Source organism: Anoplopoma fimbria, chromosome 15 (genome assembly GCF_027596085.1).
Source record: "Anoplopoma fimbria isolate UVic2021 breed Golden Eagle Sablefish chromosome 15, Afim_UVic_2022, whole genome shotgun sequence".
In the NCBI taxonomy this organism is placed as follows: domain Eukaryota; kingdom Metazoa; phylum Chordata; class Actinopteri; order Perciformes; family Anoplopomatidae; genus Anoplopoma; species Anoplopoma fimbria.
Window position 1 is genome coordinate 23009366 of NC_072463.1, and position 18753 is coordinate 23028118.

General features: G+C 39.9%; 1 protein-coding gene across 2 annotated transcripts; it reads left to right on the plus strand.

Moving 5' to 3' along the window:
* The first annotated feature begins 279 nt into the window (after positions 1 to 279).
* Positions 280 to 17790, plus strand: si:ch211-15d5.11 (nuclear receptor coactivator 7). Of its 2 annotated transcripts, none has more exons than XM_054613574.1 (16): positions 280 to 362; positions 1028 to 1241; positions 2708 to 2904; positions 3085 to 3164; positions 4589 to 4735; positions 5242 to 5415; positions 7107 to 7238; positions 7328 to 7512; positions 7665 to 8056; positions 8156 to 8315; positions 9403 to 9586; positions 14278 to 14394; positions 16879 to 17031; positions 17136 to 17231; positions 17470 to 17543; positions 17650 to 17790. In XM_054613574.1, the coding sequence occupies exons 2-16, from the start codon at positions 1141 to 1143 to the stop codon at positions 17783 to 17785; spliced, it is 2328 nt and encodes a 775-aa protein (XP_054469549.1). In that variant the 5' UTR covers positions 280 to 362; positions 1028 to 1140; the 3' UTR covers positions 17786 to 17790. The 2 variants fall into 2 exon arrangements, with proteins under 2 accessions (XP_054469549.1, XP_054469550.1); XM_054613575.1 differs by having other exon boundaries at positions 5245 to 5415.
* Positions 17791 to 18753: the final 963 nt, after the last annotated feature.

Below are 18753 nucleotides of genomic sequence, written 5' to 3' on the forward strand. Positions count from 1 at the left end.
ATAGTAGATTACAGCAGCATAGATATAGTGCAAAAAACAAACAAGTATTTTAACCCTTTCATGCATAGAAGTTACTACAGTGAACAGCTATTAAACTGTTGTTTTCTTGTATATGCATGGGTTTTGATGGCACAGTATCACTGTAGTGGGCGCTATTGTAGAGACTATATAACACAAGATGTATCACTCCCATCTACTTCCGGCTTCGCTTCTGTCAGCCGGCCGAAAGAGGATATATATCTTGACTGGGCGGAGCTTGAATATTGAGCTCGTAACTGTCGTCTGCAGTGATATCACAACACTGCAATATGAGGACAGGCTCATGTGACCGACACCCGTCTCCATCCCTGGGCAGGGAGCAGGTCAGTAAACACACTGCTCAGCTGACATGATGCTCCCATGAATTCTTTCATCTCTGTTGATCTGCAGGATGTCTTGTTTTTCTTCCTGCCACAGCAGCAGTCTCCATCATTCTGTAATGTCGTCCAAAAATGCTGACTTCATTATTGCACGCCCAGCATCAACAGGAAGCCGCCTGTGTTCTTTTAATCACATGACCACATGAGTAATGTGAAGAATGCAGGACAACAGCATGGTGCTGTTAACTCAGAGACAACAGGGTGTCAGCCTTGTAATGCTGGATTGTAGCCAGAATGCATTTCTATATGTCCTGAAAGGATCACAGCCTTCAGTCTAAACAAAGCTGTGTGCTGCGTGATGCTAAAATACAGCTGCTATAGGCCTATAGATGTGCAGTATCCTTGTACTTAACATTATTATAGAAATATTAAGTGCAAACTGTACCTAGTCAGCAACCTTGAACCACAAGCTCACATTGACAAATTGCTTGTAAACACAAAACACTGATTGCATGGATTGATTAAGAACCTGTCTCCATTACTCTGCAGGATGTCTAGCTCACTTCCTTATGGGGTCATGTGGCTGCAGGTTGAAGTTTTACCCTCCCTTCTCCCTCCCTCTGCATAGATATTTGTAAAATTCCTCCATGACTTCCTGTCTCCTGTAGGTGTAACTGGGGCGAAAAGGAGGCATGGGGAATAAAAGGAGGAGGAAGGATGCCAGCTGAGCCCCTCATCCCTCTGCAACCACTGCCAGCGTCAGACTAAAGAAAGACAGAAAATGGCTCAGTCCGTGAGGAGGCCGGAAACTCTAGCAGCCATGGACCATGAGCCCCAGAGGGACAAGACCAGGACCAGCTACTTTGGCAACGTCAAGACCAGGTCAGGCCTCTAAATACATGGATTACTTGAGAGAAAACAAGGGGAAAGCTCCAAGCAAACACGTGACGAATTCAGTCTTTCATTATTCTCATATGAAGGGTAACATGTCAAGGTTAACCATTAACAATGTGTCATGGCAGCCAACGATACAAATAGTAATGCTAGTTTAGCACAAAATGCACATTTTCCTCAGCTGGTTTTATCCACTGTCACTGAAGAACTCCATGCTCCCTCAAAGAGCATCATGTGGGGGAGAGCTACAACAGGAACTATCCACTGCGCAGACAACACCCACTCCCCCTAAAAATAACTCTGATCAGACTGTGAGTGCTGCTCTACTCAGTCAATCACACTTCAAATTCTTAAAACAAATGAATCCTTGAATCTCTGCTATTAAAGGGGAATTCATCCTGAAAAAGAATTTATATTTCTGCGTGGACATTCAATCTTGACCTCAAGAAACAATGTGGATGAAGATCATGCAATGTGGGTGGAAAGCCTGAAACACTAGTCAGAGGACCTTTGAATTTAGTTTTTTTTTTTTTTGCAATGTATGCATTTGCGTCTTTCTCGCTCTTGTATGATACTAAATTAAATATTTGTCGGGTTTTCACTTGTTATTAGACATACCAAGCACATTGAAAATGCCACCTTGGGTTTTTATAGTATTTTGATGGTCGTTTTTTAACTATTTTATGAGTATTTGATTTTACAGTCCAACAAATAATTGATGAATTGAGAAAATGAGTACTTAACCTGTAACAGAGACTGTGGAGATAATGTCACCAATAAAGAAATCTAGTAGCTGCTTTATAGACAGTGAATAAAGACATAAATCCTATGATACTGTCATCGTGTTATTCCAGTGCAATCACACAATGATTGTACTGGAACAGGAGGACATTTCATGATATATGACATGTGTGCAACATAAAATGAATACTATTTGGATGGAAAGTTACAAGAAATCAAGATTTGAGTCACATGAGAAGTTTTTGAGGATCCGGGGATGTTTTGCTAACGTTATATTCTTCAGCTGTTCAGCTCACTTTAGGTACAAATCAAACACTTCCCATGCTTTTCAATAGATAGTGCCAGGTCAGATGTGACACCAAAAAAATAATCATTATAATAACATAATAACAGAGCCTAAATGAGTCATTTTAATGATCATCAACCGAAAATTCAAATACAACTATTATCAATTATTAGTTATAGTTATTAATTAACTGGACCTTTTTTAGACTAAACCTTTAAACAAACAAAGCAGACACATGAAGTATGGTAATATAATAATGATAATAATAGTTAGTTACCACCAAATGTAAATTCTGTTTGAGTGGGGGAATTTTTACCTTAGTTAGTTCATAACATGCTCTCAGTGTTTTTTAGAGTACATTCAGCAGATGTGTAACCTAAATATATCGGGATATAATCTGTTTGTTTTTTTATCTGCTTTTTCTCAGGCTGGGTTCCAAGCTTCCTCCTGGTGTCTCTCAGCCTCCACAGTTTGCTAAGCGGCCCTGGGAGACTCAACCTCAGGTGCGAGTGATGCAGGAGCCTGCAGCCAGCGGCCAGCGTCAGCACCAACCCACCGCGGGCCGACCTCTCAACCACACACCCCACATCAGAAACCCCAAACTGCGGCAGTACTACCTGCAAGGTGCACTTACAGTGTTTGAAATACCCAGGGCAGGGAACACACTGATTGCAATTTTATTTGCATAAAGTTATTTTCATACAGGGAAATGAGCTGAAGTGTATTTATCCTGTTATAAAATGGTGATGAGGCACCAGAACACAGGATGCTTATTGTGACAGAAATCCTTTTTTTCCCTAACAGGGACTTCATTGGACCTTAACAATACTGCAGTGAAGCAAGAGCATATGAGAGGACTGTCAGATGACAGCACGAGCAGCGGGGTGAGTCACATGTATTTTGTTTTTATCTTTGTTTCACACTATTGTTCTTCTTGCGTGCATTGAGGAACAAAGCTTGTGGGAACAAGTGAGATATAAATTTGGGAAGTTGGGAAGCGACATACAGATAATGGATTTATTGCTGCATCTATATATCATCTGATGATATAAGCCAGAGCAGGCCTTTTGTGCCTGGAAATTGGTTTCACAATTTATGGTCATGAAAAAATTGATAAAGAGCGTCCAAGGTTCAGAGATGAGTATCAGAGCTGCCAGAGGCGTTCACATGTGCCATGGGAAAACAGAGTCTGTTTCTGAGCCTCTACAACAAGTACAGCCGGAGGAATGTATATTCAGATGTTTATTCAAAGGTATTTGACTGCAGTTTTTTATTTTTCTGCTGAGTTGCTAAATATGAAATCAAGTGGTTTTTTTTGTTTCTTTTCTGTCTGCCTGAGATTATCCCTGTATTATCATGTATGTGGGCAGGGCGTCTATGCATATAACTAAGTGTTCCAGTGTTATTTGTTTGAACTTTGCCTTGAAATTTTCATCATCGCCTTTTCTTTCCTTTACTGAATTTATTGTTTTCCCTCTTATTCTCCTCCCTAAAATAAAACATTTTTTTAAACCAGTTTAGTTTCCATTTTTCTTTCTGAGCGGAAGCCTAAGCACATACTGTATTATCGGTTGCCAGTTTATTCAATTCATGATGGTTATAATGTCCATGTCTTGTCCAAACTGTTTCATAGAGGTGTTTATTCAACTTCATGTATTTTGCAGCGAGTGTATGTTGAGATTGACAGTAGAGTATACATGCACATTCTCCTTTTTTAACTGTTGAGCAGCTTGAGTTTGTTGGTAGTCTCAGGGTCGCATGTTGTTATGTTTAAGATAATATTCATCCATTATTTATATATAGTATATGTACAATCACACATAGTTTATGCCTTAGCACACACACAGCTCCAGACACATCCACATGCTCACAGCCACACAAAAACACACAGTTTCTCTGTGGTCATAATCTGTCAGGCGCCAGTAATCCAATTTAGGTCAATGGGCCCACCTGTTAGTCGATGACAGTTGTGGAATTTCCACTGTTTCAACTCTTCAACTCGGCAGCTACTATCTATTTAACAGGTTCACATCTGATTGGCAAATGTTTGACCTGATTTAGAGTGGGAGCATGCAGTGAGATCTGCAAAACAAAATAGCAGTCGTTATTTGAGTCCGTAATTATATTCAAGTAGCGGTTATTAGAGCTCTTCGATATTATTTGCTCCTGCACAACTGAAAGATGTCTCCCATAGACAGCTGCATGCATGAAGATGGATGCACAACCATCATGTGTATAAATGAAGAAAAACTTCTTAAGATCCGGTTTGTAATCTGATTTGAATCTTTTTCTTGCGTCTGTGTTTCAGGGTCTCCCCGGGGACAGTGTGTTCAGCGTCTCATCTCAGTTCAACGGTAACGGCACATCTTCAGCAGAAGAGGGCAAAATGGGTCACCGTCCCCCCATTTGCACTTCAAATGTACCCTCCTCGTCTGCTACCCTCGTCCCCAGAGAGGTAAGAGTTAATTGTAAGCAGATGATGGCACAGTGTGTATGTTATGTGTGGAAAAGGATGGATAGGAAACAGGTTTTTTTCCTGCTTTCTCTGAGTGGATTTGCAGAACAAAACATTTCCCGTGTCTGTCTTATGACTTGAGCCGCAAGTATTAAGCTTTAGGAAGGAAGTGCGTTGCTCCATCTTTAACCCATTCAGGAAATCAATACTTCACCACAAAACATATTCTCCCATATTCCACAAAACATAAACTCAGACTGATATTATTCAATTTATATATAATATTTAGTCGTTTTTATGCAATAAATTGTTGAATTGTAGCTGTAAAAATATGCCTCCAGCCCTTCATCCACAACCCTTATTTGTGACATGGAGCTAAGATTTGACTATAAACAAAGAGAGGTAGGGAAATGCTGGCCTGTAGAAAGAGGAAGTAGTCACTGCTGTCACTGGGTTGTATCCATTTCAATGTCAGCGCTATTCTTATCATGGCTTCCATTCTGAAGCAGCTGGTCGTCCCGAAGGGAAAAAACACTTCCACCGGTCAAGGATCGTCTCAACAAGAACTGGACTCAGACTCTGGTCCTAAACCCAAGCGAGAGGCGGATCCAGAATCCAGAGAAAAACTTGCTGCTCAACCTCACCCTCCCTCACCAGAAGCAGAATATGACAAACTACTGGTAAGAAAAAAAACCATCTTCCTTTACTGCATGTTCTGCATTTCAAACTGGCAAGGCATTAGGCGAGGCAGCCAGAGTATAGACCTGAGACACAAGGATTAATTAGAGACAGACTAGGAAACCCCATTGTACCATGTTGGCATACTGAACAGTATAGCAGAAGACTGGAGTGTAGAGCCGCTGTAGATATACAGCAGGAGCTTGATGAGTGGATTAGTCTCAGGTTGATTGGCAGCAGGAGAGAGACTGAGTGCCACACCCAGACGGACACTCACAGGCATATAAAGGTCAAACAGCAGACAGAACAAGAAACACAAAGAAGGGGTAACATAGAAACACACTAGGAATGAGGAAGACTTATGACAAACCGTGACAGCTGTTATCAGTTCACTAAATGGATTGTTTTTTCTTCTTCTTTTCTACCTTATTAATTATCTGACCTTTCATATATTATTTTGACTCTAAGAAGGGGCTTGACCTCTAGGTAAGGAACCTTCAGACTAAGCTTACCTAACTCTAAATAAAATACACTGATGCATCAATATTCAGCATCTAATAATGTAATATAAAACAAAATGTTTGTTACAGGGGATTTTGCTGATAATACTTTTACGTGTGCAGGATTTTAAGTGCAGGGCTTTTGGAATATTTTAAAACTGCGGTATTGATAGTTTTACTTACTTCAGACCAGGATAAAGATGCAAAGTGACTCTTGACACTTCAATTCAGCAAAAGTAATCCCTATGTTGAGTCAAATTGAATAAGTGGCATTTATGTTAAGAGTTTTTAAAAGTAAATAAAAAGAAAAGCATCAATAGCAACAAAACAGAGATAACAGTGTAGTTAAACAGAGAACATCAGTGTCTGTTCATCTTCTTTGTCACTTATTAGCTGTGGTGAAGAAAAAATTAGCCGAGGAGGTTTTTATAATTGATCAAAGGAACAGAACATGTATCCGTGGAAACAAGCAACAAAACAAACAGTCATCAAAAATGACAGCGCTGAGTGCAGACTGAATTTAGGAGCACAGCGAACAATCATCAAACTCTGACATTTAAAAAATGAAGTGATAGGACTAGATAGAGGATAGAAGTTTACAGAAATATAATGAAGTTGACTTTAGCTTAAGTTTTATAACTTCTCTGCACATACACATGTAATTATGGAACTCCTTTATGAATTAAGAAAAACGTGTTTTATATCACATCTCATCTCAACTTTATTTAAATAGCACCTTTCATAAAATCAGGCGGCTCAAAGTGCTTCACCAAGCAATATTAAAAAAGCACAGACGAAATAAAGACAACCATATACAGAATTTTGCAAGACTAAACATTACATAACAGTAAACAAAAGTCACAAGAATTACTAGGCGCAAAAGATAAAAATATTTGGAAAATTGAATAGAACAGATTTTCTTTATTAATCTATGAATCATTTGTGCTAAAAAGGGTCAGAAAATAGTAAAATAAATTCCTATAAGTTAAGTTAACGTTCCTGTTTTGTCCAACTGAATTCTAAAACACAAATATATTTGGTTTACTAGGATAAAATATATTCAGAATTGTTGCTGTAAAGATGAGTTAAATGGTTAATCATTCCTAAAAAAACTGCTGTTGACTAATCATTCCAGCTCTAAATTTATCACATTTGTTTGTTGTTAACGCTGATACGGTTTGTGATTTGGACAGGATGTGGAGGCGGTGCCCATGCCTGATGGACAGCTGTGCTTATTGGCTCTGCCACCAGAGTGCTGTGTGGGGGAGGGACCAGAGGCCATGCGGTACCTCAAACTGTTCTGCCGCTACATCACAGACCGTAAGGTCAGTGTGAACAGCACATCTGTCTGGTTTTGGCTCCCTACAGCACTAGATACCTGTACGCTAACATCATCACTCCCTGTCTCTGTTAGGGTGTAGTTTCAGGTATCCTGCTGGTGACGTCTAACAAGATCTTCTTTGACCCATGCAAGACACATGCTCTGGTGAAGGAGCATGGCTGTGAGGAATACCTCCTGTCCTGCTCTGTTGACAATCTGGCATCCGTCTCCTTCTTCTCTGACATCTCACATGTTCACTTCAACACGTCTCAGCAGAGGTCAGCAATGATTCACTGTTCCTAAACTAAACACACACACACACACACACACACACACACACACACACACACACACACACACACACACACACACACACACATACACACACACAGATTACATGATAAAGCATGTTTTATTAATTTCTTACTAGGAGAAAAGGCAAGAAAATTTTCCAGAATTTGAAACCCGCCAAAAGCCAAGCAGGCGGCATCCCAAAACCAAAGGGTGAGTCGCTCCCAGCTCCAGTGTCTGTGGCTGCATCAGATTTGTCTCGTCTGGCTCTGAGCCTGACCAAAGAGGTCACTGAGGAGGAGGAGGAGGAGGAGGAGGAGGCAGAGAGCAGAGACATGGCGGCGGCTGAGGTGGAGCTTGAGAGCAGCCCTCTGGAGGTGCTGTCAGAGGCCGAAGGCGGCCTGGGAGTGGGTGTCCTGAGCAGCGCTGCCACCTTCTGCTGTGGAGGTCAGGAGGCGGTGAGTAAAGTGAAGACGGAGCTGCCTCACACTGATGAAACTGGGATGTCCTCTGTGAAGAGTCAGACTGCAGGTACGGATGTGAATCATTATCTGTCTCAAAGATGGCTTATTTTTTTGGTTTCTATTTTTCTTTACCATAAGTCAGCCCTTGCTCGCTGTTTACTTTCAGTGCCTCGGAGGTCGTCAGCAGGAAGTCCTGGGAGTCTGATGTTTGTGCGGCTGCGGGTTCAGCCGTCTGCAGGAAAGAAAAAGGGTGCAGGAGGCCTTCAGCTGGGGTCGTCAAAGCCTTTACCTAGAAGGGATGCCTGGCTGGCCCTTTCACAAGAGAGGTACTACAGTAACTATTGACGGAGAAATGTACATGGACCAGAGATTTAAGGGGATACTCCAGCGTTTTAATATCACAGTTGGGTGACTCACAAGAGCCTGTTTTTAAGTGCAGTGAGCTGAGGTTAGGTTTCATATAGCGTCAGACTGTCTAGGAGACAAGCTGACCTACTTGTCATGAGAGAATATTTTCGTATCTTTGAGCATTGGTGCTTCATTTTAAGTTGTGGCTGTTCCTCATCTGAAATTTAAATATTTGTGAATGATTTGTTGTTTTACATATTTGTACATGTTCTTTAGAATTTAACCTACTCCTCATGTTGTTTGATACCCCCTAATGTCTTATCATACGTTTCCCACAATGCAACCCAGTAGCATCTTTCATCAGAATCCCCCTAACCTTAAATACCAGCTTTATTCAAACCCCACACATCCAGTTGTTGCCTCAGGTTTTTTGGTTATGAATTTATTGTCTCAAACCCAAGCTAAAATAACAGAGATGACATCACTATGACATCATCTGAGCCATAGAACAACTGTATTCAACTGTTTTTCACACACCGTGTTGTACTCAGCTGAACCACCTGTCCAATTCAGCTTAGTATTAACACACTCCGTCTGCTTGTGATGCTCAAACTGATCACTTCAGTTGAATATTTACTTTCTCTGTCTACCAATCTCTTGTCACTCAGTGAACATTAAAGTAAAAGTACAAAGGTTAGCGAAAGGATGGCATCCAAAGAGTAACTATTTAACACTGTTGGGATGTTTAGATATACATATTCAAAACTTCAGTATTGAATATTATATATATTATGCTATTAATGCTAGTAGTTCATACTATTCCACTACATTCCTGGAAAACATTGTGCTTTTAACTCATTTAACTCACAGCTTTGGCTACTAGTTACTTTTTAGATCAAAAGCTCCACCTCAGTTTAACTAAAATTATTAATTTGAGAATATACTCATAAACTTAAATTAAAAGCATTTAAAAGCTCCTCCTGCTTATGTCTCTTCTGGCCATGTTGACACAGCTGTCGGGATTGTTTGTCTTTCCAACATGTCTGCTTTGTTTCCCCCCCGCAGCTCTGATGAGCTGTACGCCTACCTTACGCACTGTCGACCAGACTTGTGTATACTTGAGGGAGGGGAGGAGGAGAGGGATGCGGACCGGGACGAAGAGGAGTTTGTACTCATTGAGGACAGAGAAGAGGAGGAAGAGGACGAGGAGGTGTTCCAGAGGCACCGCGGCTCGGGGGAAGACTGGGAGGTGAGCAGGTTCATTACAGTCTCACAGGAATGTTTTTGGTTCCTTGAACATCGGTGCCCTTGAGGCAAGTGTCTTTAAAAACTAAAATGCAATGAGGACTTGTTCTATGTTATGCGCTCCCCCCTTCTTGTGCTCTTCTCCCTCTCTCTGGGTGCTACAGTAGCTGCCAGTAGCTTGTAGCTCACAGACGAACTGTCAAAAAAAACATCTTATACTGATCAAGCTGATTACCAGTTACCAGCTCAAGTTGGAATTCCCATTAGGGAGACCAAGGATTGTTTTCAGATGGGATGAGCTGAAGAGGCAGGTTTGGCCGTACAGGTGAAGGTGAAAGAGTTTAAGTTGCGTCGGCTAGATCTAAAGGAGATGAAGATTGACTGTAATCTTGAGATGAGAAAGCTTGAAGAAGAGACTAAGTGTGTCTTGTGCTTAAAGGAATTAGAGCTTAATGCAACACGAAACATTAAATAAAGATAATAAAACATTAAATAAAGATATAAAGATATTAAAACATTAAATAAAGATAATAGATGATATTGCAGCCTTCGTGGCATCAACTTAAGATCTTAAAAATAAGAACTTGAAAATTTAAATATATACATATATATATATATAAATATATTGTGTTTTATATGTATGAACAAATGTCTCAATAAAGTTATTGAATTAAAAAAAAAAAAAATCTACCCGGCATGCAATGCGCGGTGATCGCGGAACCTATAAAGATATTAAAACATTAAACAAAGAGAATAAAACATTAAATGAAGATAATAAAACATTAAATAAAGAGAATGAAACATTAAATAAAGAGAATATAACATTTAATAAAGATAATGAAACATTAAATAAATAGAATAAAACATTAAATAAAGATAATAGATGATGTTTCAGCCTTCGTGGCATCAACTTAAGATCTTAAAAATAATAACTTGAAAATGTAAATATATACATATATATATATATAAATATATTGTGTTTTATATGTATGAACAAATGTCTCAATAAAGTTATTGAATTTAAAAAAAAATAATAATAATAATTAAAAAAATTTTTTTAAAAAAAAATCTACCCGGCATGCAATGCGCGGTGATCGCGGAACCTATTTCCCGGTCACCGGGATTCTACCGGGACGCCTCCTCTAGCTCCCAGACGGCTCAACCTCCTCTAGCTATGCTAGCTATAGGAGGTTGAGCGGCCGGTCCACCGGTACCGGTACCGTGAAAAACACCGGTAATCCGGCACACCGGTATACAGGAGGATGAGCCGTCCAGATAAACATCCGTGAAAACATCATGATGTGACGTCACTGCACCGCGACTGTGACAAACGATAATAAAACATTAAATAAAGATAATAAAACATTATAAAACATTAAATAAAGATAATAGATGATGTTTCAGCCTTCGTGGCATCAACTTAAGATCTTAAAAATAATAACTTGAAAATGTAAATATATACATATATATATATATATATATATAAATATATTGTGTTTTATATGTATGAACAAATGTCTCAATAAAGTTATTGAATTAAAAAAAAAAAAAATAATAATAATAATTAAATAAAAAAAAAAAAAAAATCTACCCGGCATGCAATGCGCGGTGATCGCGGAACCTATTTCCCGGTCACCGGGATTCTACCGGGACGCCTCCTCTAGCTCCCAGACGGCTCAACCTCCTCTAGCAATGCTAGCTATAGGAGGTTGAGCCGGCCGGTCAACCGGTACCGGTACCGTGAAAAACACCGGTAATCCGGCACACCGGTATACAGGAGGATGAGCCGTCCAGATAAACATCCGTGAAAACATCATGACGTGACGTCACTGCACCGCGACTGTGACAAACGCGAAACATTAAATAAAGATAATAAAACATTATAAAACATTAAATAAAGATAATAGATGATGTTTCAGCCTTTGTGGCATCAACTTAAGATCTTAAAAATAATAACTTGAAAATGTAAATATATACATATATATATATATATATATAAATATATTGTGTTTTATATGTATGAACAAATGTCTCAATAAAGTTATTGAATTTAAAAAAAAATAATAATAATAATAAATAAAAAAAAAAAAAAAAAATCTACCCGGCATGCAATGCGCGGTGATCGCCGGAACCTATTTCCCGGTCACCGGGATTCTACCGGGACGCCTCCTCTAGCTCCCAGACGGCTCAACCTCCTCTAGCAATGCTAGCTATAGGAGGTTGAGCCGGCCGGTCAACCGGTACCGGTACCGTGAAAAACACCGGTAATCCGGCACACCGGTATACAGGAGGATGAGCCGTCCAGATAAACATCCGTGAAAACATCATGACGTGACGTCACTGCACCGCGACTGTGACAAACGCGAAACATTAAATAAAGATAATAAAACATTATAAAACATTAAATAAAGATAATAGATGATGTTTCAGCCTTTGTGGCATCAACTTAAGATCTTAAAAATAATAACTTGAAAATGTAAATATATACATATATATATATATATAAATATATTGTGTTTTATATGTATGAACAAATGTCTCAATAAAGTTATTGAATTTAAAAAAAAAATAATAATAATAATAAAAAAAATAATTAAAAAAAAATCTACCCGGCATGCAATGCGCGGTGATCGCCGGAACCTATTTCCCGGTCACCGGGATTCTACCGGGACGCCTCCTCTAGCTCCCAGACGGCTCAACCTCCTCTAGCTATGCTAGCTATAGGAGGTTGAGCCGGCCGGTCAACCGGTACCGGTACCGTGAAAAACACCGGTAATCCGGCACACCGGTATACAGGAGGATGAGCCGTCCAGATAAACATCCGTGAAAACATCATGACGTGACGTCACTGCACCGCGACTGTGACAAACGCGAAACATTAAATAAAGATAATAAAACATTATAAAACATTAAATAAAGATAATAGATGATGTTTCAGCCTTCGTGGCATCAACTTAAGATCTTAAAAATAATAACTTGAAAATGTAAATATATAATATATATATATATATAAATATATATGTGTTTTATATGTATGAACAAATGTCTCAATAAAGTTATTGAATTTAAAAAAAAAAATAATAAATAATAATAATTAAAAAAAAAAAAAAAAAAAATCTACCCGGCATGCAATGCGCGGTGATCGCCGGAACCTATTTCCCGGTCACCGGGATTCTACCGGGACGCCTCCTCTAGCTCCCAGACGGCTCAACCTCCTCTAGCTATGCTAGCTATAGGAGGTTGAGAGCCGGTCAACCGGTACCGGTACCGTGAAAAACACCGGTAATCCGACACTCCTCTAGCTATGCTAGCTATGCTATGCCGTGAACGGTCCACCGGTACCGTGAAAAACACCGGTAATCCGGCACACCGGTATACAGGAGGATGAGCCGTCCAGTGAAACATCCGTGAAAACATCATGACATTACGTCACTGAACCGCTACTGTGACAAACACGAAACATTAAATAAAGATAATAAAACATTAAATAAAGTGAATAAAAGATTAAATAAAGATATTAAAACATTATGGATATGGATTAATATTTAATTCTCTTTCAGCGTTTAGGGACAACTTTAACTGGCAAAGCTTAGGAGGGGTGAACTGAAACAAGCGTCGATAATGAGTAGGTCAATGCCGGCATTTTGAAGGGCTTGTGGAAGAATTGCAAATATAGAAAGCAGGAACCTCAATCGTTGGTTGAGCTTTCTCGTGAGGTAGAGTCTTGTTTCTTGTTTTGCTTGATGGTGCTCGGCACAAAGGGTTAAAAATTCTGGAAGAACTTAAGGCCTTATGGAGGAGTTTAAAAGCTGTATGCCCGAGAGAGCTGCCACTTATCTGAATGAGCAGGAAGCTGTTAAATTGTCTGACGCTGCTGTTCTTGCAGAGGAAAATGTTCTCATTCATAGAAGGTCCAAGTGCCTCGGTCTGGCCCTCTCAACCCAGTGTGTCTAGTATGGCAGGAGTAGGGGTACTTTGTTGAACATGGGCTGCTTATGTGTAAACAGAGACCACTTTATGCGTCCCTGGTTTGTGCCTGGAGTTTGGTAAATACCGCTGTGACATGCTGAACCTGTCCCTTGATCATCAGCTCACTGGCCACCTTGATGTAAATAAGACCTTTGATCAGGTGTTGCACCATTTCTTCTGGCCTGGACTGAAGAAGGATGTGGTGCAGTATTGTATGTCATGTCATGTATGTCAGGTAACTGGTAAAACAAATCAGACATTGTATCGTTCCCTGCTGGAGGTGAGCCATTTTAGGGGATTGTTGTTGACTGTGTTCGCCCACTCCCTCAAAGCAGGTCTGGTGATAATTATTACTGCTCACATGTTCACATGTTCACACTTTCAACAATCAACATGCTGTTTTCCTGAAGCAATACCACTACTTTAGATAAGAGCTACGGTTGTGGTGAAAAAGTCACGTTCATTCGAGTACGTACTGTCCATAGTCACAGTGTCAACTGGTGGTGCCTTGGAGTGTCTATTGCAAGCGTACAATGTTAATGTAAAAAACGTCTTTGGCAGGGATAAAGCTATAGCTGAGTATAATTAGACGCATTGTTTGTGATTATTTTTTTTTGTGTGGAAAAAAAAAAGAATCACAAACTTCAGTTTATTAATAAAATAAACTGAAGTGTGTTAGGATCTCACCCCTTCTCTTGTTTTTAATTAACAATGTTCTTTTTGCAGATGGTGTTGATGGAAGAGAATGGGGATAAGCCAACGCTGGTCATCGATAAGGACCCTGACGGACTCAATGATATCGTAGAGAGCAGCCACATTTTAGAGGCCTCACATGTCAGAGAGGTGGGTCACACACACACATATACAGCAGTATACACAAAGTTTTCACACACATGTACCAGCTCTTTGTAAAGCCAACACTAAGTTTGTGTCTTAGTTACTACAAGTTTGTTTCAATACAGTGATTGTCTAAATCATGTTTCTTACTACTAAAAATGTAAAACTATTGTTAATAAACTGAAAAATCACATTGACAGGAACTTTTGACTGCAAAAGAGATGACTAATTGTGACTTCAATTGTACTTTGAGACTTTAGTAACGTATAAATCGGTTGCTAGGAGACATCTGCAGGGCCTTTCAATTAGATGCAAAACTACAACAGTTTTAGGCATATTTAAATGATATCAAATCTGTGACTTTGTTGGTTATTTTATACACTAGTTTGAAGAGTGAAGCTTGCAATTTTTTGCATCGGTATTACACGGTATTTCTATCAAATGTCAATCAGGCATGTCAACCATATATACGGGTTCTTCATTTTATCTCACTACAGTTTTTTTAGTCAGTCTGTCTTTGTGATATTTATGATGTGCGATTTTCTATATACATAAAATGTACTTTACTTGACTATAATCCACATGTCTTTCACTTCATACAGTTTACAAATTAACAAGATCATTTTGTCAGTTGGTTCAGTTAGCCAACAGTAAGCTACACTTTGGGAGTTAGGAGGTGTGAATATTTGACTAATCTCTATGTAAGAACTAGTTTGTGTGGTGCAGCTTGTTTTCATTCATAGATTAGTAGATCTCCATTTAGTAAACACTTGTGCTCAAACCTACAGTGGGTACGGAAAGTATTCAGACCCCTTTAAATTTTTCACTCTTTGTTTCATTGCAGCCATCTGCTAAAATCGAAAAAGTTCATTTTTTTTCGCATTAATGTACACTCAGCAACCCATCTTGACAGAAAAAAACAGAAATGTAGAAATTTTTGCAAATTTATTAAAAAAGAAAAACTGAAATATCACATGGTCATAAGTATTCAGACCCTTTGCTGTGACACTCATATTTAACTCACATGCTGTCCATTTCTTCTGATCCTCCTTGAGATGGTTCTACTCCTTCATTGGAGTCCAGCTGTGTTTAATTAAACTGATTGGACTTGATTAGGAAAGGCACACACCTGTCTATATAAGACCTTACAGCTCACAGTGCATGTCAGAACAAATGAGAATCATGAGGTCGAAGGAACTGCCCAAGGAGCTCAGAGACAGAATTGTGGCAAGGCACAGATCTGGCCAAGGTTACAAAAGAATTTCTGCAGCACTCAAGGTTCCTAAGAGCACAGTGGCCTCCATAATCCTTAAATGGAAGAAGTATGGGATGACCAGAACTCTTCCTAGACCTGGCCGTCCAGCCAAACTGAGCAATCGTGGGAGAAGAGCCTTGGTGAGAGAGGTAAAGAAGAACCCAAAGATCACTGTGGCTGAGCTCCAGAGATGCAGTAGGGAGATGGGAGAAAGTTCCACAAAGTCAACTATCACTGCAGCCCTCCACCAGTCGGGGCTTTATGGCAGAGTGGCCCGACGGAAGCCTCTCCTCAGTGCAAGACATATGAAAGCCCGCATAGAGTTTGCCAAAAAACACATGGAGGACTCCCAAACTATGAGAAATAAGATTCTCTGGTCTGATGAGACCAAGATTGAACTTTTGGCGTTAATTCTAAGCGGTATGTGTGGAGAAAACCAGGCACTGCTCATCACCTGCCCAATACAATCCCAACAGTGAAACATGGTGGTGGCTGCATCATGCTATGGGGGTGTTTTTCAGCTGCAGGGACAGGACGACTGGTTGCAATTGAAGGAAAGATGAATGCGGCCAAGTACAGAGATATCCTGGAAGAAAACCTCCTCCAGAGTGCTCAGGACCTCAGACTGGGCCGAAGGTTCACCTTCCAACAAGACAATGACCCGAAGCACACAGCTAAAATAACAAAGGAGTGGCTTCGGAACAAGTCTGTGACCATTCTTGACTGGCCCAGCCAGAGCCCTGACCTAAACCCAATTGAGCATCTCTGGAGAGACCTGAAAATGGCTGTCCACCAACGTTCACCATCCAACCTGACAGAACTGGAGAGGATCTGCAAGGAAGAATGGCAGAGGATCCCCAAATCCAGGTGTGAGAAACTTGTTGCATCATTCCCAAGAAGACTCATGGCTGTACTAGCTCAAAAGGGTGCTTCTACTCAATACTGAGCAAAGGGTCTGAATACTTATGACCATGTGATATTTCAGTTTTTCTTTTTTAATAAATTTGCAAAAATTTCTACATTTCTGGTTTTTTTCGATTTTAGCAAATGGCTGCAATGAAACAAAGGGTGAAAAATTTAAAGGGGTCTGAATACTTTCCGTACCCACTGTACACTGAGATGTATTCAGAAGAGCCAAAGTAGAAGAGCACACTGATTGCTGCACAGATTTAGATCTCAGCATCTGGCCCTGTTCATATTTGTGCTCCTTCCTTCCTCCTTTAACCTTCTCTCAGCTATGTAAGGAGCTTCCTCCGAGGACAGTTGGCCACAGCTGGCAGCTGACTTACAGTACGTCCCGTAACGGCACCAGCCTCAAGTCCCTCTACAGAAAACTCAGTGCCACAGACTCGCCTGTGCTTCTTGTCATCAAGGATGCACTCGATGAGGTAAAAAACACGTTGTTTCCTCTCATATTCATTTTGGATGTTGTAATGTCTTTCATTTTTTAAATTGTGTCTTGTTGCTGTCTCTTGTGACTTTTCTTCATCAGATATTCGGCGCTTTCCTCTCTCACCCTCTGAGGCCCAGTGAGACGTTTTACGGGACAGGAGAAACATTCCTCTTCATGTTACATCCTCGCTTCAAGGTGAGGCGCCTAACAATCAGCCCCACAGAGGGTTTCTGATGTTAGTTCAGCCAATTTGTAAAATAAATTCCAATATTTTGTGTGTGGTCAAATGTCAGAAAGTCATTAAGATAGGGTAAGGGTATTGATGGCTTCACGAGAGTTTTTCACAATAACATTTACTAAAAGTAACAAGACTAAGTTTGAGAGGTAGCACAGAAACAGTTCTGTGGTGATCGATTCTGTCTTTTCTCTGCAGTGCTTCAGATGGACTGGAGAAAACTCCTTTTTTATTAAAGGAGACTTGGACTCCTTTGCTATTGGGGGAGGCAGGTAATGCATTTTTCCAACTTCCTTTCGATTTTTTTCAGAAAAAAAAACTGGGTAGGCATTTCATTCATTTATTTTCCTTTACTATTGTATGTCTCTTTTTCTGCAGCGGTCACTTTGGTCTTTGGGTGGATGAGAATCTGTACCTGGGTCGCAGCAGCCCCTGCTACACGTTCAACAACTGCTGCCTCTCAGAAACCAACGACTTCCGAGTCATGGAGCTGGAGGTGTGGACGTTCACCTGAAAAGGAAGCTGACTTTTTCTTTGACTCGCCTCGTTGACATTGATCAAGACAGCATTTACTGTATCACTGAGAAAAAACAAATACAGCCGCTCATTTATTTCGTGGTAACATCCATGTAAAAAAAACCTATTACAAACTGCTGGATTTATCTGTGTGATTAAGTGCTGAGGATTTTACTGAACTGAACTGAACAAGGCAACCCGATCTCCTGGACTGGGGGTTTAATGGTGGACTGTTTCATGGTTGACTCATTCCTATTGGTTTGGCGGAAAAACTGTGAACTGAGTAGATCTGAATTGGACTCTTTGAGTCCAAGAAGTAAGTCTCGCAAACTGCACTTTGCTCTTAATGTGAATCAATAACTTAATGATATCATAATTTATCATGTGAACATGACGGCTCAGCTGTCTTTAAAGCTTTCATATAACTGTGTTCAGTTAATGCTGGAAGTTTGAAACATAAATGTGTCTTCTTATAAATAGATTTCTCTAATGAAAACCAGACTACAAGAACACAGCCCAAAGTCCCACAAAAACAAGCTCCCATCATCGGACACTAATAATTTCTAGGGGGGTTTCATAGAAAGCATAAATGAACACTGGAAATAATCATGTGCACACACTTGGAGCTCCACTTAATGGAAAGCTTTTCAATTGAAAGAACATCTGTACTTGGAATGGATCGTAGAGTCTCATTAATGACTATTCTGAACTCTTTCATTTAAAGTGCTGACTCATACACCACTGTGGTTTCTGAACGTGACATCATTTTTTTTGTCTCAATTCAACTGTATCCATAACATGCTCCATACTCGAAGAAAGCAAATCGACGTTGCTTACATTGTACAGTATTGTAGATTAGTTAATAAAATCAGCACAAAGTGAACATTTAAAAGGCTAAAAACATTTGTATGATTTGTTATCTAACTGTTTAGCGTGTTGCAGATGTTTCCAAAAAACACACGATTC